Consider the following 25,106-nt stretch of genomic DNA (forward strand, 5'->3'; position numbering starts at 1 on the left):
ACAAAAAACCCACGACCTAAACAACAGATGGTGGGTGGAGAAAGCACAGGAGATTCAGCAGGTGGCCTATAGCCATGACGTGCGAGGATTCTTCACCACAGTTAAGTCCACCTATGGCCCAAGCACCCAAGGCCGCACTGCACTGCTGGCCAGAATGGGGAGACATTCATCAAGGCTACTGAAGCAGTCAACTCCCGCTGGAATGAGTACTTTGAACATCTCCTTAATCGAGACTCTGGCTTTGACATGAGTGTCCTCGACTCCATCACGCAGCATGCTACCTGCCGCCATCTCAGCAAAACCCCAGCCCTTCACGAGGTAGGAAAGGCCATCCATCAGCTCAAGAAGAACAAGGCTTCAGGAGCAGATGAAATCCCCACTGAGGATCTAAAGTATGGTGGAGAGGCACGAATGCATGACCTCATCTATCTCATCTGGAAGGAAGAGTGCATGCCTGGTGATTTCAGAGATGCTGTAATCGTGACCATCTTTAAAAAAGGGGACAATTTCGAAATTGGCAACTACAGAGGAATCACCCTGTTGGCAGACACTGGGAAAGTCATTTCTAGAATCCTACTCAACTATCTTCTCCCTGTGGCTGAAGAGATCAATCCGGAGTTACAATGCGGATCCCGTCCACGACGGGGTGCAACAGACATGATCTTCATGGTGCGGCAACTGCAAGAGAAATGCAGGGAACAGCACCAACCCTTGTACATGGCCTTCTTTGACCTCACAAAAGCCTTTGACACTGTTAACCATGAGGGATTATGAAGCATCCTCCTCTGTTTCACCTGCCCCCAACAGTTTGTATCCATATTCCGCCTGCTCCACGATGACATGCAAGCTGTGGTCTTGACCAACGGATTTACTACAGACCCAATCATGTCTGGACCGGGGTCAAGCACGGCTGCGTCATTGCGCCAACGCTCTTCTCGATCTTCTCCACACTGGAGTGGAACTAAACTGTCGAGCCAGTGGGAACATGTTCAACCATTGTCGCCTCTGGGCTAGATTCAAGACCGTCCCATCCTCTGTCATAGAACTACAGTATGTGATCGACACTTGTCGCTGCACACATTCTCAGGCTGAACTCCAAGCCATCGTCAATATCTTGTACAAAAGCATGGGTCTTAAATTAAACATCCGTAAGACAAAGGTCCTCAACCTGATCCCGCCACACAGCAATGCAGCTGTGGATCAAAATCCACGGCGCAACCTTGGACAATATGAACCACTTTCCATACTTCTGGAGCCTGCTATCAACAAGGGCAGACATCGATGACGAGGTCCAACACCGCCTCCAGTGCGCCAGCGCAGCCTTTGGTCGCCTGAGGTACAGGACCTCAAATCTGGCACCAAACTTATGGTCTACAGGGCTGCAGTGATACCCGCCCTCCTATAGGGCTCAGAGACGTGGAGCTTTTACAGTACATGGACCATATACAGTAGACACCTCATGTCACTGGAGAAATGTCACCAACGCTGTCTCTGCAAGATCGTGCAAATCCCCTGGGAGGCTAGATGCACCAACTTCAGTGTTCTCGATCAGGCTAACATCCCCAACATCGAAGCACTGACCATACTCGACCAGCTCCATTGTGCCGACCACATCATTCACATGCCCGACACAAGACACCCAAAGCAGGCACTCGACTTGGAACTCCTACACAGCAAGCGATCCCCAGGTGGGCAGAGGAAACATTTCAAGGACATCCTCAAAGCCTCCTTGATAAAGTGCAATATCCCCACTGATGCCTGGGAATACCTGGCCAAAGACCACGCTAAGTGGAGGAAGAGCATCCTGGAGGACGCTGAGCACCTCAAGTCTCGTCCCCGAGAGCATGCAGAAAACAAGCACAGACAGCAGAAGGAGCGTGCGGCAAACCAGACTCCCCACCCACACTATCCTTTCACGACTGTCTGTTCCACCTGTGACAATGACTGGATTTCCCATATTGGACTGTACAGTCACCTGAGAACTCACTTTTACAGTGGAAGCAAGTCTTCCTCGATTTGGAGGTACTACCTATGATGATGATAGCAACATTTTCTCCCTATCAAACTACCTTCAGGGATCTATCAAAATCCACCCAACGATCCCGCTGTTCCTCTACACTTCTCAGTATCCTAACATTTATTTTGTATTCACTTGCCTTGTTAGCCCTCTCCAAATGGCCTTAACTCACACTTCTCTGGATTGAATTCCAGTTGCCATTTTCATTCCCACCTGACCAGTCCATTGATACCATCCCGCAGTCTACAGCTTTCTTCCTCACTATCATACGGAAATGTTTTGCAAACTTCTTAATCAAGCTCCCTGTCCTGAAGAATAAATCATTGAAATATACCACAAAAAGAAATGGACCCAGTACTGAGCGCTGCCGAACCCCCCTGGAACAGCCTCCCAGTTACAAAAACACCCATCAACCATTACACTTTATTTGCTGCCAGTGACCGAAGTTTTGATCCAACTTGCCATTTTCCGTTGGATTCTATTGTCTTTTACTTTACTGACAAGCTTGCTATGTGGGACCTTGTCAAACACCTACCGGTAGCTAAAATTGATATGACTAGAACAACTGCATTACCATCATCAACTTTCCTGTTTACCTTCTCAAATAATTCAAAAAAGTTAGTCAGACACAACCGTCCCTTAAATAATCCATGTTCACTGTCCTTGATCAATCTGTGCCTTTCTTAATGACGATTAATACTGTCCTCGGAAATTTTTCCAACACTTTGCGCAGCACCGAGGTTAGCCTGATTGGCCTGAAATTACATGGTCTATTCCTTTCACCCTTTTTAAACAACGGTACAAAGTTAGCACCCCTCCAGTTCTCTGGCACCACACCTGTAGTCAGTGAGGATTGAAAAATGATGGTCAAAGACTCCGCTCTTTCCTCGCTTGCTTCTCTTAACAGCCTGGGCGATTTGTCTACTTTCAAAAATGCTAAATACACTAATAATTCTTCTCTCACTATGTTTATCTCATCTAATATTTCTCACACTTCCTGATAACTACAATGTCTCCATCGTCCCTCTCTTTTGTGAATTATGCATTCAGAACTGTTAGCCGTGTCTTCTGCCTCTACACACTATCTTCCTTTTTGATCTCTGATAGACCCTACTTTTTATTTAGTTATCCTCTTAAACTTTATATATTTATAAGACATCTCTTTGTTTTTGTTGATTTTACTTACCAATAATTTTCATGCTCTCTTTGCTTTCCTAATTTCCATTTTAATTTCACCCCTGCACTTTCTGTACTACTCCAGGCTTTCTGCAGAATTTAACTGTCGCCATCTGACAAAAGATAATTTGCGTTACCCTCCCTTGTATACCCCTTGATTTCCAGGGGCTGTAGATTTGGGGATCCCAACCTGTTTCTTTGTGGGGACATATTTGCTCTGAACCTTCACTTTCTCCTCCTTGAGTGCCTCCCTCTGCTCTGACACTGTAGTCATTTTCAATGCACTCTTATTCTCAACAAAAATATATTGCAGTGAGAAGGAAAGAACATCCGAGGCTAGCTAAGGCAGTAAAGGGTGGTATCAAATTGAAAACAATGGCATACAAAGTGGTTAATGTTAGTGGGAGGCCAGAGAATTGGGAAACTTTTAAAAACCAGCAAAGGACGTCTAAAAATAATAGAGGGAAGATAGATTATGAAAGTAAACTAGGAAGAAATATAAAAACAGATAGTAAGAGTGTAGTACAGGTATATAAAAAGGAAGAGAGTAGGTAAAGTCAACATTGGTCCCTTAGAGGAGGAGACTGGGGAATTAATAATGGGAAATAGGAAAATGGCAGTGAATTTGAACACGGATCTTCTAGCGCTATTCAAGGTAGAAGACAATAAAAACATGCCAAAAATGGAAATTGGGTAATCAAGGGGCAATAGGGTGTGAGGAACTTAAAACAATCACGATCACTAAAGGAAAATAATTCGATAAAATAAAGGAACTAAAGTTGGACAAGGACCTGATGGCTTGCATCCTAGAGTCTTAAAAGAAGGAGCTGTTGAGATAGTGGATGCATTGGTTGCAATATAAAGCAAAATTGCCTGGATTCTGGTGAGGTCCCAGCGGATTGAAAAACCACAAATGTAACGCCCTTATTTAAAAATGGCGTTTTTTTAAACAGGGAACTTGCGTATGTATTGGCACATGTGGCACAGCCTGGTCTCCAGTCGTCTTGGATCCACTTGCCACTGGAAAAAGACTTTACTCTGTCAAGCCCCTGTGGTGGCTGGTGTGCAACCACCACCCCACATTAAAATAATTCACGCACAGGCATTTTCCACTGTTTAAACTGAGTTTATCAGTCATCTGAGTACTCATTTTTAGTGTGAAACCAGATCATGCTCGAACCCGAGAGACTGCCTATAACGATGATAGACCAGTTAGCCCAACATCTGTCGTTGGGAAAATGCTGGCATCCGTTATTAAATTTGCAGTAGGAGGACATTTCGAAAAACATAATACAGTCAAGCAAGGTAAGCATGGTATTATGAAAGGGCATGCATGTTTACCCAATCTGTTGGAGTTCTTTGAGGATGTAACACGCAGAATGGATAAGGAGAAACCACTGGATGTTATGTGTTTGGAATTCCAGAAGACATTTGATAAGGGGCCACGTAAAAGGTTACTGCACAAGATAAAAATTCATGAGGTTGGGGGTAATATATTAGCATGGACAGAGGATTGGCTAACTAACAGAGAACAGAGAGTCGGGATAAATGGTTCATTCTCTGGTTGGCAACCAGTAACTAGTCGAGTGCCGCAGGGATCAGTGCTGGGACCCCAACTATTTACAATCTATATTAACGACTTGGAAGAACGGACTGAGTGTAACAGAGCCAAGTTTGCTGACGATACAAATATGGGAGGAAAAGCAATGCTTGAGGAGGATACAAACCATCTGCAAAGGATATAGACAGGGTAAGTGAGGGGGCAAAAATTTGGGAGATGGAGAATAACTTGGGAAAGTGTGACGTTATCCACTTTGGCAGTAAAACTAATAAAGCAAATTATTATATAATTGGAGAGATACTCCAAAATGCTGCAGTACAGAGGGACCTGGAGGTCCTTCAGCATGAAACACAAATAGTAAGTAGGCATGGAAAGCAAGTAATCAGGAAGGCAAATGGAATATTGGCTTTATTGCAAAGGAGATTGCCTATAAAAGCAGTGAAGTACTGCTACAAATATACTGGGTATTGGTGAGGCCACACCTGGAGTACTGCGTACAGTTTGGGTCTCCGCGGCAGTTCAGAAAAGGTTCACTAGGTTGATTCCTGAGATGAAGGGGTTGACTTATGAAGAAAGGTTGAGTAGGTTGGGCCGATACTCATTGGAGTTCAGAAGAATGAGAAGTGATCTTATTGAAATATGGACGATAATGAGGGGGCTCGAAATGGTAGATGCAAAGAGGATGTTTTTCCTCTTGAGGGAGTATAGAATTAGGGGGTATAGTTTCAGAATTAGGAATCGCACATGTAGAACTGGGGAGAGAAGGAATTTCTTCTCTCAGAGGCTTGTAAATCTGTGAAATTTTCTGCCCCAGAGAGGTGTGGAGGCTGGGTCTTTGAATATATTTAAGGTTGAGATAGACAATCTTTGAGCGATAAGGGAGTGAAGGGTAATGGGGAGGGGCCAGGGAAGTGGAGTTGAGGCCAAAGATCAGATCAGCCATGATCTTGTTGAACGGTGTAGTTGGTTCGAGGGGCCAAATGACCTACTCCTGCTCCTATTTATTATGGTAAAACTTGGCATTTCCAAATCGAGAGCTTTTACTCTTGGTCTATCTTTGTCCTTTTCCATATCTATGCCAAATCTAACTAAATTATGATCACTACCACCAAAACACTCTCCCACTGATACCCCCTCTCTGTGCCCAACTTTTTGCCGTGAAACTAACTTCACTCTTGTTGGCCTTGCTACGTACTGGCGAAAGAAATGTTCTTCTGGTTACGGAACTTACATCAGTATCACCTCCGAAGAGCTAAATCTCATACAACCCGCAAATTGAAACTCAACTAGCATAATCTCGAGCATCTGACTACATTTATTGCATCATGGAACTCACACAAGTAGAACTCAGAACATCCTTCTGCACTAAAAATCAGCTTAATACACAGGGTAACAACAGAATAAAAGCACCATACAGTACTATATAATTCTGTAAAAGTGAATCATTTTTTCACCTGAACACAGAACCCCTACGCCGACGCTGTCAGTGAGAAACGCATTCAATGTGAATGAGCTGCAGTTCCTGAGCTGCGACTCGTTTCCTTCACACTGGACATCATTCACCCACACGAGCCCTTCACTCTCTCTGTACTTTGAAGAATTATAAGCGGCTATCGCAGAGCCGCAGCCCAGCTGCCTGCAGACCACGTTGGCATCATTTATGTCCCATAGATTGTCCTGCACACTCCCCCAGCGGCCGTTGTAGTAAATCTCCACTCGCCCGTCACAGCGGCTTCCCCCCTTGGACAATCTCGGCGGCCAACCTTCATCTACAAAAAGAAACACATTGAGACAATGGGTAAACTGAACCCAAAGTATCCCATAGGTTACTACATCCCACCGGAAAACTATTATTCATTTTAATGATTAAAGTTCCTGAAATAAATACCCTCGAGGCCTAAGGACACATCCTCTAATCCATGACCGTGTCTCATTGAATAGATTATAGAGAGATCCCGAGCTGTGTCCAGGGGCTAATCTGAAAAAGGGGAAACTAGGGGAGCGGAGCAGGCCCGCTACTGATAAAAATTCGGAAATGATAAATACACTTTAGCAAGAATGTGCGGTGCCCAGAATTTAACACAATACTCCAAGCTGAGGCCAAACCATTGTTTTATCAAGGTTTAGCATAACTTCCTTACTTTTGTACACTATTCCCTTAATATTACAGCTAATGGTCTCAAATGCTTTATTAACGACGAATTCTGGATAATGCTCTGTATTAACGCGGACAGATTTAAACACCGTGACATGGGACATTCGTTTCATAGATTCAGAGAATGATTAGCACAAACGGCAACCATCTGGCCCAGCTTGCCGGTGCCGGCTCTTTGGTAGAGCTATGTAATTAATCCCACTCACCTTCTCTTTCCACATAGAAATCTACATGGTTTACCTGCAAGTATTGATCCAATTCTCAGTTGAATGTTGCTAATTAATCTTCTTCCATCACCCTTTCAGGCAGTGCATTCCGATCACAATAAATAGCTGCGTAATAAAATGATTCCACCTGTTGTTTCTGTTTCTTTTTTCGTCAATTTACATCGGATTCCTCTGGTTACTGACCCTTCTGTCACTGGAACCAGTTACTCTTCATTTACTCTATTAAAACCATTCATAATCTTGATCATCTCTATCAAATGTCCTCTTAACCTTTTCTGCTCAAAGGAGAACAAACCCAATCTTACCAGTCTCTCCACATTCCCTCATTTATGGTGCCATTCCAAAGAAGTCTCTTCTGCACTCTCTCCAAAACCTTGACATCCTACCTAAATTGCCCAGAATTGAACCGAATACTCCAGCTGAAGCCTAGTCGGTGTGTTATAAACCTTTAGCCTAAATTCTTACTTTTATACTCTATTTCGTTCTTATAAAACCTATAATCCCATATGCTTTTTAACAGCCTTCTCAACTTATCCTGTCACCTTCAAAGTTTTTTGTATGTTTGCCCTTAGTTCCCTCTGTTCCTGTACTACTTTTAAAATTGCAGCAATTAATTCATATTGTCTCTGCTCATTCGTCCTACCAAAATGTAACACTTCACACTTATCTGCGTTAAATTTAATGCATAGAACATAGAACATAAAAGTTAGGTGCAGGAGTAGGCCATTCGTCCCTTGCAGCCTGCACCGCCATTCAATAAGATCATGGTTGAGTATTCAACCTCAATACCCCTTTCCTGCTTTCTCTCCATACCACTTGATCCCTTTGGCCGTAAAGGCCATATCTAACTCCCTTTTGAATATAGCTAACGAACTGGCCTCAACAACTTTCTGTGGTAGAGAATTCCACAGGATAAGCACTCGCTGAGTGAAGAAGTTTCTCCTCATCTCGGTCCTAAATGGCTTACCCCTTATTCTTAGACTGTGACCACTGGTTCTGAACTCCCCAGTAACGGGAACATTCTTCCTGCCTCTAACCTGTCCAATCCTGTCAGATTTTATATGTTTCTATGAGATCCCCTCTCATTCTTCTAAACTCCAGTGGATACAAGCCCAATTGATCTAATCTCTGCTCATATGTCAGTGCTGCCATCCCGGGAATCAATCTTCGCTGTACTCCCTCAACTCCCTCAGATTAGGAGACCAAAACTGAACACAATATTCCAGGTGAGGCCTCACCAATGCTCTGTAGAACTGCAGTAAGAGCTCCCTGCTCCTATACTCAAATCCTCTAGCTATGAAGGCCAACATGCCATTTGCCTTCTTCACTGCCTGCTGTACCTGAATGCCAAACTTCAATGACTGATGTACCATGATACCCAGGTCTCGTTGCATCTCCGCGTTTTCTAATCTGTTATCATTCAGATAATATTCTGCATTCTTATTTATGCCATCAAAGTGGATAATCTTACATTTATCCAAATTATACTGCATCTGCCATGCACTTGCCCACTCGCCTAACCTGTCCAATTCACCCTGCAGCCTCTTAGCATACTCCTCACAGCTCACACTGCCACCCCGCTTAGAGTCATCTGCAAACTTGGAGATATTACATTCAATTCCCTCATCTAAATCACTGAACCCTGCGGCACCCCATGCGTGGCCTGTCTTTCCATTTCGGTGGTCGGTTGATGTCCACATGAATTTTTTCCGACATTTCCAAGTTTCAGTTCATCCACAAACTTTGAAATGATTTCCTGTATACCCAAACCTAGGTCATTCATGAATATCAGAAGAGCAGGTATCCTATTACTGACCCCTGGGGAACATTACTGTATACTTCCATCCATTTGGAAAAAGCAACCGTTCATCACTACATCCTTTCTATCCCTTAGCCAATTTTGCATCCAGGCCAAAACTTCCCCTTTTAATCCCATGGGCTTTAATTTTGCTAACAATTCGAATCGGTGGTACTTTGTCTTTTGAAAGCCCATATAAATAACAGGAGCCGCACTTCCCACATCATAGTTCAATGGACTGAGAGAAATCACCCGAGCAGATGACACTGGCGTCATTTCCATGTGAGCAGATAAACTGGTCCCAGGATGAAACCGGACAATCCCACAATTGGGTTTCGTTCCCCCGGCACCTGTAGTTCTCCTTCCACACTGGGCCGGTTCCCTCCCCAAAGTGAGCTGCTCCCGGGGTTGCGATTGCTGCCCCGCACTGAAGGTGTTCGCAGACCACGCTGGCGTCCTCTAAACCAAAGTAAGCATCACAAACTGTTCCCCACTGCGCTCCGTGTAGCACTTCCACCCGTCCGGAGCATCTGTTCCCTCCACCAACCAATCTTGGTACACGGTTCCCTGGTTTGGAAACAAATACAGATTGTAAATAGCTTGTAAATCTCCCTAAGTTTGCATAAAGGGCAGCATAGAAAACAGCGGGAAAAATAAGCATGTTTTCTACGACGATCATATATCCGTATTTTATATAAATTATCTCTTCAAAACAATTACAGTTAGTAAAGGATCCCATTAAAATGTCGGATAACTCAAAGCTGACAGTTCCTCCTAAAAAAGCTGATGGAATAAAGATATTTTACTTATGTATTTTTAATATTTTTACCTAGACTGACCCCACTTTCTGATGCACTCTTTTGTTTACACACTATCGTGCATTATTGCCATCTTCTTTGTTTCACTTTTTAAATTTCTGCTCACCTGAATCCTCCCCTCCATTCCCCACTATTTAGTTTAAAGCCCGACCTACAGCCGCAGTTCTTCGATTCGCCAGAACATTGCTCCCAGCATGATTCAATTGAAGCCCATCCAAACGGATTCCAATACCGATGCCAGTGCCCCATGAATGACGGACAAGTCCCTGGACCTGATGGCTTACATCCTACGGCCATAAGAGAAATGGCTGCAGAGATAGTGGATGCATTGGTTGTAATCTACCAAAATTCCTTGGATTCTGGGGCGGTCCCAGCGGATTGGAAAACCGCAAATTTAAAACAGGAGGCAGACAAATAGCAGGAAACTATAGACCAGTTCGCCTAACATCCGTCGTTGGGAAAATGCTGAGGTCCTTTATTAAGGAAGCAGTAACAGTTGGAAAAGCATGATTCAGTCAACCAGAGTCAGCATGTAGTTATGAAAGGGAAATCATGTTTGACACATTTACAAGATTTCCTTGAGGATATAACAAGGAGGGTGGACAAGGGTTAACCAGTGGATGTGATGTATTTGGATTTGCAGAAGGGATTTGATAAGGTGCCACATAAGAGCTTACTGCACAAGATAAAAGCTCATGGGGTTGGGGGTAATATATTAGCATGGATAGAGGCTTGGAAAACTAACAGAAAACAGAGAGTCGGGATAAATGAGTCATTTTCCAGTTGGCAAACAATGACTATTGGGATGCCGCAGGAATCGGTGCTGGGTCCACAACTATTTACAATCTATATTAATGACTTGGATGAAGGGTCCGAGTGTAATGTAGCCACGTTTGCTGATGATACAAAGATGGGTGGGAAAGCAAATTGTGAGGAGGACTCAAAGAATCTGAAAAAGGATATAGACAGGCAAAGTGAGTCGGCAAAAGTTTGGCAGATGGAGCAAAATGTGGGAAAATGTGAGGTTATCCATTTTGGCAGAAATAATAGAACATCAAATTATAGTTTAAATGGAGAAACATTGCAAAGTGCTATAGTACAGAGAGACCTGGGAGTCTTTGTGCACGTAACACAAAACATTAGTATGCAGGTACAGCAAATAATCTGGAAGGCAAATGGAATGTTGAATTGCATTGCAAGGGGGATAGAGTATACAAGCAGAGACTGTACAGTGTATTGGTGAGGCCACACCTGGAGTACTGCCTTCAGTTTTGCTCCCCGTATTTAAAGAAGGATATACTTGCAGTGGAAGCTGTTCAGAGAAGGTTCAATAGATTGATTCAGGACATGAGGGGCTTGACTTATGAGGATAGGTTGAGTAGCTTGGGCCTATACACATTGGAGTTCAGAAGAATGAGAGGTGATCTTATTGAAATTATAAGATAATGAAGGGACTCGACAAGGTGGATGCAGAGAGGATATTTCCACATATAGGTGAAACTAAAACTAGGGGTCATAGTCTTAGAATAAAGGGGTCGCCCATTGAAAACTGAGATGAGGATTAATTTATACTCTCAGGGGATTGTAAATCCATGCAATTCTCTGGCCCAGAGAGCTGCGGAGGCTTGAATATATTGAAGGCTGAGATAGATTTTTGAGCGATAAGGGAATAAAGGTTTTCGGGGAGCGGGCAGGGAAGTGGAATTGATTCCATGATCAGATCAGCCATGATCTTACTGAATTGCGGAGCAGGCTCGAGGGGCCAAATGACCTACTCCCGCTCCTATTTCTTATGTTCTTATGTTATTATCAATCAAATTCCATTTCAACCACATCAATTTGTGAGACATGGGTTCATCTCTCTGATCTTATGTCCAGTATGAAAATGTGCTCATGTTTCAGGTAGTAATCCAGTTCCTCTCCAGCCTAGAGGAGATGACCTTAACTCTAGCACAGGCATGCAACACGGCCTTTAGGAGGCACGGACTCATTTGCAGAGAACAGTATTTATCCCCATAACTATACTGTCCCCTACCACTCCCACATTTATTTTTACTCCCCCAACTTGAAAGCTCCCCTGTACAACGGTGCTCTTGTTCGCTTACTCATCCACCTTGTCCTTGACCACATGGGGAGGAAAAACCTCGGACAGGTTGGACAAGTGCAAGGGCTGAGGCTCCTCCAATGCTGCATTCTGCATCTCCATACCAGCCTCACTCGTAGTCACACCCTCCTGTAGCTGACCACAGATCAAATTTTAATTATGTAACTTCAGGGTTGTGACTGCCTGCTGGAATGCAGTGTCCAGATATCTCCACCCCTCCCTGATGTATCGCAGTGCTTGATGCTCGCAATCCAGCTGAGCAACTCTGAGCTGAATTCCTTCAATAGCTCAGTCCCCGTTACAAGGCCCACTATTCACTGCAACTGCTTGTACAGATATGACTCCAGGTGTGTCTCTATACCTCTCTTCCAGGGCATAATGCCGCCCTCTACCTGGGCACCGGCGTTATACACAGTGTAGAAGGCGGGACTGTTCGGTTTAATGCTCACATCCTGATTTTTACGTGAATGTTTTGATTGCTTTGTTGAGCAGTTGATCTGCCGACTGATAGTTGTTTTTCGTTGATGGGCATGTTACGTATCAAGGTCATAAAACAATCTCAATCAAGGAAGGATAGGTAAAATAATTTCCAAGTGTTGAAAAAATAGGAACAGTGGCGTTCCGAAGAGATTTAGGGGTCCATGCACACAGATCATTAAATGTAGTGATCAGGTACAAAAACAAAGCATTCTAGTGGAATGATAGCCTTTTTATCTATCGGGGTAGAATATAAAGAGGAGAAGGGTTTACCACAGCTGTACAAAACCCTGGTTAGACTACATCTGGAGTAAGGTGTACAGTTCTGGCACCACAGCTTACAAAACAGACCTAGAAAGGAGTGCAGCGCAGATTCAAAATAAAATTACTAGTTGTCCAATGGTTAAATTATGAGGATAGCTTAGATCTACTCGACTAGTATTGTCGAGAGTAAGTATGGTTAAGATTGATTTGCTTGAGATTTTTAGGATGGTGTCACAAAATGCAATCGATGCTAACTGAATTATTGATTTTATATCTGAGATCGATAGATTTATGGCAGCCAAAGCTATTAGGGCTATGGAACCAATGTAGTTAAAGGAAGTTCGGATACAGATCAGCAATGATCTCAGTGACTGGCCGAAAATGCATGAGAGATGGAAAAGACTAATGGGGCTGAACTACCTATGACTTTCCGTGTTCCAGGTCTGCTCCGATCCGCACCCTGCAACTCCCCTCCACTCTGCTCCAACTCTTCCATCTCCCTCCCCCAGTGTGATGTTATCCTCCAAGCCATCCAGTTTAGAATGGGCACCTCACTAAATTTCTTATCTTGTCCCAATTGTTACCCATTCTTTGATCTGCCTTAAATTCCCCAGTTTTAATTTCAATTACAATTACACGTCTTGAAAATGATCCTGTGAAACATCTCATTGAATTTAGAGTTTCTATAAGATAAAGAGACCAGACCAGTTTGTATTTTGGCTACTTAGCACGGGATAACCTCCCGGCATAATTTATGATTTCTCTCACTAAAAGACCTGAACACGTCGTAACAGAACGGGATCAACCTATAACTACTTATCGCTCAAAAAATGTTTGACGTATTACAGTGAAATCCCATAACCAGTTCCTTATTTAATCACACCCTTCCGCAAGGGGCCTCACTGGACAATGACTAAAATGACAATGATCGATGAGGTTCACGGGCCGGGACTGCAGATTCCCAGCTGTGTTCTCTCTCTTCCTCCCACTTTGCCCCTGTATAACGTGGACACTGAGTGACGATTTGAAGGGAATCACAGTAAATCCAATCTTTTCTAACCGACGTCCTCAACGAATGACCAGTAAACTTGCAGCACATGGCCAGAATTTCCCAGAATGATTTCGGCCACCACAGAACCAGACCTAGTTCATCCCTCAGTGATGAGGTTCAATAATCGCGAACAACCCTTGCACTGCCGGATCCAGATCGCTGCCTTTGATTAATGGCTACCACCTAATTTCAAGGATAGTTCCCCTAATAACAGCTGCTGTCCAAGAATATCCCCTCTTTCTTTCGTAATGAGCCACGGTCTTCGACCTGAAACGTTCACTCTGTTTGTCTCTCCGCCGATGCTCCCTGACCAGCTGAGTGTTTCCAGAATTTTCGGGTTTTATTTCAGATTTCGAACATCCGCAGTATTTTTGGTTACTTTTATAGCAGGATTCCTGGACTCTGGTGTAAACGTTGTTTCTCCCGTGAGGGCTTATGGAGTTAGAGTACAAGTAGCAGAGTGGATATAAGAACAAACTATTGCTTATTCGGAAATATTATGAAAGATTGAACAATCTGGGGCTCCTTGCTATAGAAAATGCTAAGTGGTGACCTGATAGAGATCTTTAAGATTTTCAACTGGTTTGAAAGGGCACAGTGTGGGGGAGATCAAAACTTGAAGCCATAAATATATTAAGAAGAAAGTCCAAATATGGATTTCAGGAAAAAACTTCTTTATCCAGAATGTGGAACTCGCTACTACAAGGAGTAGTTGAGAATAATATAATAGCTGCAGTTAAGGGGGCATTAATTGAGCAAATGAAGGAGAAAGGAATAGAAGTTTATGCTTATAGAGTTAGATGAGGAGGAATGGGAGAAGCACAAACACAGGCATGGACCATTTCGGCTGAATTACCTGTTTCTGTACTGTATATTGTATGAATTTCCGTGTAATATTTACAATAATTATAGAGCTGTGGTCGTCGCTAACAAGGCAGTATTTATTGCCTATACCTAGTTGCCTTGAAAAGGTGGTGATGGGTTTTCCTCTTGAACAGCTGCAGAACTTGTCATGAAGGAGCTCGCACAATGCTATTAGATGGGGAGTTCCAGGAATTTGACCCAACGATGATGAAGAATTTGCGATGTATATATATATGTTTAAGTTAGGATGCTGTGTGACTTGGAGAGGAATATGGTGGTGTTGGTGATCCCTTGCATTGACTGTCCTTATCCTTCTTGATGGTGGATGTCGCAAGTTTGAGAGATGCTGCAAAAGAAGGCTTGGCGTGTTGGTTCAGAGCATCCTGCAGATAGTAGGCACTGCAGCCATTGTACATCGATGGTGCAGGGAGCAGATGTTAAAGGTGGTGGATGCACTGCCGTTCCAGAAGATTACTTTGTCCTTGATGATATCGAGCTTCTCAATATTTATCAAAACTTGAAAAGAATAGGAGTGTGCAGTCACCTCTCGGATTCTACTGTGCAGTTACCTCCCGTGCTACCCACCATGACCGTGAACCCATTAATCAGGTTCCCCCGAAGCCAAGAAACTTACATCCCCAATCTCAGCTTCACAGTCTGTGTAAAATATCAGATCTCACATCAAGCGATTCGTTCAGGCGCAGAGCCAGGCTCACTGCGTATGCCCGGTAGCATCTGTCGGGTGGAGAATGGAGAGTTGGATTGAGATGGTAAGATTTCCAGCTCATTCACTGCGGCTTTGGGTCAAATCTCAATGTGAACTTGTTCTGTCTGCTTTGCAAATATTCCGAGTGCCAAGTATTTACTGCTCCCGGTGAGGGTGTTTAATCAATAAAATAATAGTGATATTATTACAACACAATCAGTGATCCTGCTTTAAAAAAAGTAACATTAGTAAAAGCGGGAGAATATTTGAATTATCATCTCAGTTTCCGGTATGGACTGTTGTGGACTTTATTCCCGAAGATAAGTGGTTCGCACTTGAGTGAGAGCTCCATTTCCCTCTTGGAGCGCTAAAATTGAATTTTGCAGGAGACGAGAATGATTAGCAACTGGTGCTAATTCTACAACTTTTAAAGTTTCAGTGCCCCAAACCGGGCAATACTAAATGTCTCCCCACCGTGTTCAGGAATGACAGGAAAGGAAAGAAAGGTGGTGTGGCAGTATTGATTAAGGATACTACTACAGTGGGGAGAGAGAGAGGATGGCCTGGAGGGGGTCAAGGACAGGATCCATTTGGTTAGAGTTAAGAAACAATAGAGGTGGCGTTATACTAATGGTGTATTCCGTAGGCTAGCTATGAGTGGGTCGGATATAGAGGAGCAAATTTGGAGGAAAATTAGAGATGGTTGTAAGAACTACAGAGTAGTGATAATGGGAGGTTTCAATTAACATAGTAAACGTGTAAAGGGCAGAGAGGGGGAAGAATTTCTGAAGTGTGTTCAGGAGCACTATATTAATCAATACGTTTCAGGCCCACTGATGAAAGAGGCTTTGCTGGATCTGGCTCTGCGAAGTGAGGTGAATCAAGTTTCAGTAGAAGAACAGATAGGGAGCAGTGATCATAGTATTATAAGTTTTCGTTTAGCTGCGGAAAAGGAAAAAGAGAAACCTAGACTCAAAATATTTAAATGAAGGAGGACAAATTTCAATCGGTTGTGAATGGAGCTGGCCTGGGTAAATTGGAATACGAAATATGAGCAGGAGTATGCCATTTGGCTCCTCGAGCCACCTCCGCCATTGAATATGATCATGGCTGATCGGAGCTTGGGCTCAACTGCACTTCCCTACCCGCTCCCTATAACCCTTCACTCTCTTATCTTTCAAAAATCTCTCAATCTCCAACTTAAATATAATCAATGACCCAGCCTCCACAGCTCTCTGGGGCAGAACCTGCTCAACCTTTCATCACAATTCAACCCCTTCATCTCAGGAGTCAACCTAGTGAACCATCTCTGAAATGCGTGCAATGCAAGTATATCATTCCATAAATAACGAGATAAAACTGTAAGCAATACCCTCGGTGTGGTCTTATCAATAGCGTGTACAGTTGTAGCATGACTTCCCTGCTTTTATACTCCATCCCTCTTGCAATAAAGGCCTAAATTCTACTTGCCTTCCTGATTACTTGCTGTACCTGCATAATAATTGTTTGTGTTTCATACACAAGGAAGCTCAGGTCCCTCTGTACTGCAACATTTTGTAATCTCTCTCCATTTAAATAATAATTGGCTTTTTTATTGTTCCTGCCAAAGTGGATAACCTCACACTTCCCCACATTGTACTCCATCTGTCAAATGTTTGTCCACTCACTTTGGCTGTCAATATCTTTTTAAAGACTCTTTGCTTCTTCCTCACAACTTGCTTTCCCACCCATCTTTGTATCAGCAGCAAACGTGGCTACATTACACTCGGTCCCTTCATCCAAGCCATTAATATAGATTGTGAATAGTTGAGGCCCCAGCGCCGATCCCTATGTCACCCCACTCATTATACTTTGCCAAAAGGAAAATGACCCATTTATCCTGACTCTGTTTTCTGTTAGTTAGCCCCCTTTATTCATGCTAATATAATCAAAGATTGGTACATAAAATCTCAAAAGGGGCTACCTTTAAAGATGAGATTGTTCTGGTAAATTCGTGGCGTATTCCCACGAGCGGAAAAGGTAGGGCAACCAAAGCCAGAGCTCCTTGAATAACGAAGGAGATAGAGAGTAATGTAAAGCAGAAAAAGTGGCTTATGACAGATGTGAGGTTGAACATATAAGTGAGAACCAGGCTGAATACAGAAAGCTCAGAGGGGAAGTGAAAAATGAAATAAGAAGGGCAAAGCAGGTGTATGATAATAGACCGGCAGCGAACATATAAATAAATCAAAAGTGTTCTATAGGCCTTTAAATAGTAAACAGCTAGTAAAAGAAAGAGTGGGCCAAATAGGGGTGGAAAATGTGACCTATGCATGGAGGCAGAGGGCATGGCTGAGGTGCTAAATTAGTATTTTGCATCTGTCTTTACCAAGGCAGAAGATGCTGCCAAAGTCATAGTGAAGGAGGAAGTTGAGTTATTGGATCGGATAAAAATTGGTAAAGAGGAGGAACTGGAAATGTTAGCTGAACTTAAACTAGATAAACCACCAGGACCAGATGGGATGCATTTTAGAATTAAGAGGGAAGTAAAGGAGGAAATTGTGGAGTTACTGGCCATAATCGTCCGATCATACTTTGTTCCAAAAAACGTGCAAGGATAAACCCAGCAACAACAGGCCAGTCAGCTTAACCTCGGTGGTGGGGAAGCTTTCAGAAACAGTAATGAGGGACAAAATTAACATCACTTGGAGGTGTGTGGATTAATTAAGGGAAACCAGCACAGATTTTTGAAAGGCAAATTGTGTTTAATCAACATGATTGTAAATTTTTGATGAGGCAACAGAGACGGTTGGTGAGAGCAATGCAGTCAAAGTCGTGTACATGAAATCCGAAAAGGTATTTGATAAAGTGCCACATAATTGACATGCCAGCAAAGATGAAGCCCCTGGAATAAAAGGGACAGTGGCAGCATGAAATTGCCTAAGTGACAGGAAACATACAGTGGTGACGGAGGAAGGAAGGGATCGACAACAAGAGGAAATAGACAGGCTGGTGAAATGGGTGGACACGTGGCAGATGATGTTTAGTCCAGAAAAGTGCGAAGTGATACAGTTTGGTTGGAAGAACGAGGCGGGGTAACATACACTAAAGGATACAATTCTAAATAATAGCAACAACAACTTTTATTTATAGAGCGCCGTTAACGTAGTGAAACATTCGGCACATAAGGAGAAATTAAGGCAGGGGATTGGTCGTGGAGCGTCTGAAAGGATGGAAAGGTGGAAAAGTTTAGGTAGGAATTCCAAAGTTGGGGCCGAGGCAATAGAAGGCACAGCCACCATTGATTGAGCGATTATATCCAGGGATACTCAAGAAGGCAGAATTAGAGGAGTGCAGACATCTCGGGGATTGGGGGGCTGGAGCACTTTACAGCAATAGGGAGGGGTGAGACTATGGCGGGACTTGAAAGCAAGGATGAGAATTTTGAAATTTTTTTAAAAGGGTGTAGAAGCAGAGAGAACTGGGCTGCTGGGCACAATTCGTTGAAGGTAGCAGGGCAGATTGAGAAAGCGCTTAATATAGCATACGGGATCCTGAACTTTGTGAATAGAGGCAGAGAGTACTGAGAGGGTCCAGAAAAGAGGGACTAGAATGCTTCCAGGAATGAGGGACTGGTGAAGCTGTGCTTGTTCTCCTTCGAGCAGAAAAGATTGAGAGGAGACGTGAGTGGTGTTCAATATCATGAGGGGGCTGGACAGGGTAGATTGAGAGAAATTGATCCCTTTGGTAGAAGGGTCGAGAACTCGAGGACAACAATTTAAGGTGATTGGCAGAGGTCTGAAGGCAACATGAGGATTTTTTTATGCAGCGAGTGGTTCGGATTTGCAATGACAGGATGCCTGAGGAAGACTCAATCATGGCTTTCAACAGGGAATCGGATAATCACCAGAAAGAAAAACAATGCAGGGCTGCAAAGAAAGGGCGGGGACTGGGAATAGCTGAGGTGCTCTTGCAGTTAGCCGGAATGAGGTTGATGGGCCTAATGACCTCCTCTGTACTGTAACCATTCTATGACTCTATGATTTACTGAAAGGCACTGGCAGCGCTCAGCACAATGTGCAATGTCAGCTCAACCATTCATAGTTGCAGTGAGAAACCGCTCAGCAGCAGGGACAACAAATGCTTACCCCTTGCCAGCTCAGTGTGTGCAGTCAAAGTAATAGGATTGAAAAATAGCAACTAACTTCTGATTGTACAAGTCAGCCAGTGAATTATAACGACTATTTGTGGAAAATTCCACCTCTTCACCCGAAAGCCAAGAAATGTAATACAGAAAGCTCTTTAAAGTCCTCCCCTTTATCAAGATGTGAATGCTTCGAAACTTTCGCTATCTATCTAGAGGCAGCTGCACTCTAACCCGTACATTCCCATAACTATCGGAATTTGTACCTGAACAGATAACTCCAACATCCCGCTGGTGTCCGCAGCCAGGTGGACCAATAACAGGCCCTGACCCTTCTCCAAATTGAGCATCAAGTGGCGCTGCTACTCCTGAGCCACAACCCAGCTCGTTACAAACAGCTTCCGCATTCTGTAGGACCCAGGACCTATCACCGCAAACAGTCCTCCAGATTCCATTCCCGTAAATCTCCAGTCTCCCCGCACAGGGACTGCTTCCATTCACCAGTCTGGGCTTGGCGCTTCCTGGGAATTATATTTAATCTCATCAATTAATCCATTGCCATGTTTATTTAATCAGGCGAGAGACAATTAAACACTGACATCAAACTTCAACATGTTAGACATAGTGTCGGTGATACGAGTTTCTATCTTATCGCCGCACATCTTAAAATAACATGCGTAAGATAAACCCTTCTATTTTGTGCTTTTCATTTGAAAGTTGAAAATTTCATTATCGTCTGCAGTCCCTCGAAATAGAGGCAGACTTGCTTCCACTCTAAAAGTGAGTTCTTAGGTGACTGAACGGTCCAATATGGGAATTACAGTTGTTAAAGGAAAGGGTAGGTGGGACTGTTTGCCACATGCTCCTTCCGCTGCCTGCGCTTCATTTCTACATGCCCTTGGCAACGAGACTCGAGGTGCTCAGCGCCCTCCCAGAAGCTCTTCCTCAACTTAGGGCGGTCTTTGGCCAGGGAATCCCAGGTGTCAGTGGGGATGTTGCATTTTATCAAGAAGGACTGAAACACATCCTCTGCCCACCCGGGCTCGCTTGACATGTAGGAGTTCCGAGTTGAGTACATGCTTTCGGAGTTTTGTGTTAGGCATGCGAACAATGTGGTTCGCCCAATGGAGCTGGTCGAGTGTGGTCAGTGCTTCGATGCTGGGAATGCTGGCCCATTCGAAGACGCTAACGTTGGTGTGTGTGTCCTACCAGGGGATTTGCAGGATCTTGCGGAGATAGTGTTGGTGTCATTTCTCCAGTGATTTGAGGTGTCTACACTATATGGCCCACGTCTCTGAGCCATACAGGAGAGCGGGTATCACAACAGCCCTGTAGACCAGATTTGGTGGTGCCAGATTTGAGGGCCTGATCTTCAAACACTCTCTTCCTCAGGCGGCTGAAGGCTGCGCTGGTGCACTGGAGGCGGTGTTGAACCTCGCTGTCGATGTCTGCCCTTGCTGATAATAGGTTCCCGATGAATGGAAAGTGATCCACGTTGTCCAGGGCCGCGCCGTGGAACTTGATGACTGGGGGACAGTGCTGGGTGGCGGGGTCAGGTCGGTGGAGGACCTCTGTCTTTCGGTTGTTTTGTGTAAGGCCCATGCTTTCATATGCCTCGGTGAAGATGCTGACGATGACTTGGAGTTCAGTCTCTGAATGTGTGCAGTCGCAAGCATCATCCTCGTACTGTAGTTTGACGACAGAGGTTGGGATGGTCTTGGACCTGGCCTGGAGTCGACGAAGGTTGAAGAGATTCCCACTGGTTCTGTAGTTTAGTTCTACTCCAGCGGGGAGCTTGTAAAGTGTGAGGTGGAGCATTGCAAAAAGAGAAGAGTTGAAAATTGAATCCAGGGACTGCAACACAATCGCACCGAGATGATCAAATGTTGATGAATTTAAATGAAAATATTTCTGTCACAATCGAGAAAACATCTAATTATTGTGGGCAGGTCAGGCGTTTAACTCACTCACACGGATGGACCTTTCTGAATGCTGAGTAGTGAGTGACTTAAACTGAATCGTGAGATATGAAGTAATCATATTTGGCAAATTCAAGGGGTAATGGATAAAACCCTGAAGAAATTCGGACCGAAGGCTGCAAAACATTCAGGAGCAGCAGGTGCACCAGATGTCCAGGTATTCCCGGCCCTGTACACCTCTGTGTACTTACTTATGGAGAGAACTATTCTCAAATAGTCCAACCGGGAAATGAATGTCCATTCACAATACGCTATCCCGGCATGTTTCAGGGACATCCATGTTGCGCACAGCATGACCCCCAATAAGCAACTGGAGTAAATAGCTAATAAATCAGTTTCGATAGCGACGCGACAAGAACTATGGGCCAGGATTCCAGGAGAATTCTCTGCTCTTTTCCAGCATTCCCATGGGATGATGTTTATTTATCAGAACAATTTGTTGCTCTTGTCTAAGATTCTTTCTTTGTTGTTTAAATATCTATCTAAATCTCTTAAGAATGGATTCTTATTGTGTAGTTTCCTCCCGTGCTGCCACAATAACCGCGAGCCCATTGCCCAGGCTCCCCGAGGCAGGGAAGCCTCCCTCCCCAGTGTCAGATTCACAGTCTGTGCAAAATATCAGATCTGTCATGAAGCGATGAGCGCAGGCGCACAGCCGGGCTCACGGCGCATGCCCGGTAGCTGTCGGGTCGAGAATGGGGAGTTGGATTGAGATTGAGATTGTGACATTTCCAGCGGTTCCGCTCATTCACTGCGGCTTTGGGTCAAATCTCAATGGGAACTTGTTCTGTCTGCATTGTAAATGTGCCGCGTGTCAGGTATTTACTGCTCTCGGTGGGTAGGGGTGAGGGTGTATTACATATAATAATAGTGAGATTAGGATACCACAAACAGTCATCCTTTATTAATAATGTAACATTAATAACCGAAGGACACTGATATTATAATCTCCCAGTTTCCGGGGACGGACAGTTGCGGATTATTTTACTTCTGCTTTTTCCGCAAACCACCAAACGCGGCAGGAGATGAGAGACAGGAGAAAGATGTTTACCTGAGCAGATGACGCCGGCATCCCCGGAGTGTGGCGCGGGATAGTGATCCCATGGGACATCTGACACACACTCCCACAGAGCGGCCTCGGTCCCGCCGCACTGAACCTGTGACGTCACAATGGGTCCGGCCCCTTTCCCAAAGTGAGCCCCGCCCGGTGCCGACAGCGCGACCCCGCAGCCGAGCTCCCGACACACAACAGCGGCGTCCCGCAGGTCCCAGCGACGATCATCCACAGTTCCCCACTGTCCCCTGTAGTGAATCTCCAGTCTCCCAGCGCACGGGTCGCCCCCATTCACCAGTCTCAGCTTCATCAGCTCTGTAAAATATCAGAAATAACATCAAGAGGTTGCTGTGTATTAAACCCGTAGTCTCCCAGCGCGCGGACCGCCCCCATTCACCGGAGACGTGGGAACATGTGAGGAATCAGTGGGAACATCAGACTGTGCCCAGACCCCGAATGAAACCGGAGTAAATATTGAACATGGCAAAAGGAAGAGTGAACTATTAATGCACGGTGTAAACGAGCAGTGAAAATGGGGTCAACAAGAAGTTCCCAACCTAAGAGCGGCTCCCACGAGGGCCGGGTGGGCGATAGGCTCAGAATATATTCCAGCTTCTGAAGAGGTGAGAAGGACGTGGCTGAAATGGTCAGCTTTCCATATAGCACAGTCTAGATTGGCCGAAAATAGAGAGACCCTCAAATCCAGTATGGATTAGAAGAAATCGCCTCCATCCCCGTAGCCAATTGAGATAGAGGCGGGGCTGGATGGTCTTGTGATCTTCATGTAAGCACTGATTGGTGAGATGGAAAGTGAGAGCTCGTTCGGGACGAAGAGCAGTGTCATTTGAACCGAACCTTCAGTCTCTGCCCTTCAGTAAACTCCTTTATTATTGGTCTGCATGAAGGTAGCAGCCACCTCTCAGCTGTAATTAAAGATCTTTAGTAGCAGTCAGCGGGAAGCATTCAGAGAGGCAAACAGGAAGCGGGCGATCAAAAGGGCCTGAGATTGTCACCCGCCATAATATTCAATGGAAGTATCAGAGCCGAGGTGCCAGATAAAGTGACAATACATTGCGATTACCTGACGGGTCAGCCTGACTGTTCCCGGGTCTGCCTGAAATGAGACATTGAGAATTAGAATTGGTTGAGGCAAGAAATGAATGGAACTGTCAGAAAGAAAAGTCACAAATAGAACAAACTGTGGGCAAGAATTCCCGTCACTTTGCAGGGTCTGTGATTTAATCTATTTTTCATTCCTCATAAAACTGCAAATACAATATCTGCAGAAAGCTTAAAAAGTCTAAAGTGCCTACAATTTATCGAGAAATGTTTTCACACAAACACAGACACCTGGGTTCCCGCTGTCCTTGTGGTGACGGTGTTCGTGACCCATTTATTACAGGTGTGTAGGTGCCTTGATTAAGCGGTGCTGATAGGCCCGCTCTTTGGTTCTCTGCATTATTAATTGTGATGGCGATTCCGAACCAAAGCCCATGAAGGAACAGAAATAAAATTAAAATTAAATTAAAGATTATCTTAGAGTGATGAACTTCAGTACTTTTATTTTAATCCAATGGCTACCACGTGGAAATGTCAACATTTCAATAAAATTGCAATTGAGAGTTTCTGCTACTCATTTTATTCCAACGTCCTCAAACAAAACAAACACAACAAAATAAACCGTTCGTCATCTGGGTTCACATCTCCTGTCTCCGTGCTGGCTGTGCCTCATTAAGTTATTCCTGTGCGGATTGTCTTGTAATCTGCCCTCGCCGAATTGTTCCATCATTTTACCCGTTAATGATGTTCGGTTAATTCTCCTCTCGTTTACTGATTAAGCCTTGCTGATTTTTAAAATGCAGCCAGTATGCTGACCTGCTCCCAATACCCCTGGTGGTATTGAGTCCCACAGATGACATGGTTACTTTCTATTATATACGTTATATAATACAGACAGGGTGACGCCGATTTGTGTCCTAAGCTGCGCTTGGAGAGCGTTTTTGAACGATACACATTTTCCCAAACATAAGTTCTCTGCTCTCGTCTGCCTCGAGTTCTGTCAGTGCGTGACTTGCTTCCACACCACGAGAGTCTCAACTTTCGTTACTAACTCTCATTGATAATAGTTAGTGCCTGTAAATTCCTCTTTTCTTGTTACCCATTGACAGACTAGTGGGAATAGTCTTTCAGTATTTCCTAAAAAACGATAACAAACTCAGCAACTCTTAGGTTAAGGGTTCAGGATATCTCCTTGCGGCTGGAGAAGCAGTTGGAGTGGGCGGGAAAAGATCCAGTTTTAGTGATCCATGTAGGAACCAATGACATAGGTAGAACTAAGAGTGAGGTTCTGCTGAGTGTGTTTGAGGAGCTAGGGTCTAACTTCATAAGCAAAACCTCAAGGGCAATAATTTCTGGATTACTACCGAACCACGCACAAATTGGTATATGGTCAACCAGATCAGAGAGTTAAATGCATGGCTCAAAGCGTGGTGTGGGAGGAAGTGATTTCAATTTATGGGGCACTGTCACCAGTACTGGGGAAAGAGAGAGTTGTTCCGTTCGGACAGGCTCCACTTCAACTGGGCTGGCACCAACATCCTGGCAAATTGAATAACTAGGGAAATAGATAGGGCTTTAATCTGAAACTTGGGAGGGATGGGGAAAGAAAGGGTCAGGTAAGAAGAAATTTAAATACCTGAAGAGAGAGGTTAATGCAAGAGAGCAATGAAACA

At 44.2% G+C, this 25,106-nt stretch overlaps 1 protein-coding gene across 1 annotated transcript in view; it reads right to left on the reverse strand.

Annotated features, from left to right (window-relative positions):
* The window catches only part of LOC139234956 (scavenger receptor cysteine-rich domain-containing protein DMBT1-like), a 31,219-nt gene extending 8,238 nt beyond the window's left edge, over positions 1 to 22,981 (reverse strand). The window contains exons 1-5 of the mRNA XM_070865945.1: positions 22,932 to 22,981; positions 22,372 to 22,689; positions 19,608 to 19,862; positions 9,187 to 9,501; positions 6,209 to 6,523 (exon numbers count right to left, since the gene is read on the reverse strand). Of these exons, the coding sequence (XP_070722046.1) occupies positions 6,209 to 6,523; positions 9,187 to 9,501; positions 19,608 to 19,862; positions 22,372 to 22,684 (1,198 nt within the window). The 5' untranslated portion in view covers positions 22,685 to 22,689; positions 22,932 to 22,981. The remainder of the gene's footprint in view (positions 1 to 6,208; positions 6,524 to 9,186; positions 9,502 to 19,607; positions 19,863 to 22,371; positions 22,690 to 22,931) is intronic.
* Positions 22,982 to 25,106: the final 2,125 nt, after the last annotated feature.

The sequence above is a fragment of the Pristiophorus japonicus genome, chromosome 22 (assembly GCF_044704955.1).
Source record: "Pristiophorus japonicus isolate sPriJap1 chromosome 22, sPriJap1.hap1, whole genome shotgun sequence".
Taxonomy (NCBI): domain Eukaryota; kingdom Metazoa; phylum Chordata; class Chondrichthyes; family Pristiophoridae; genus Pristiophorus; species Pristiophorus japonicus.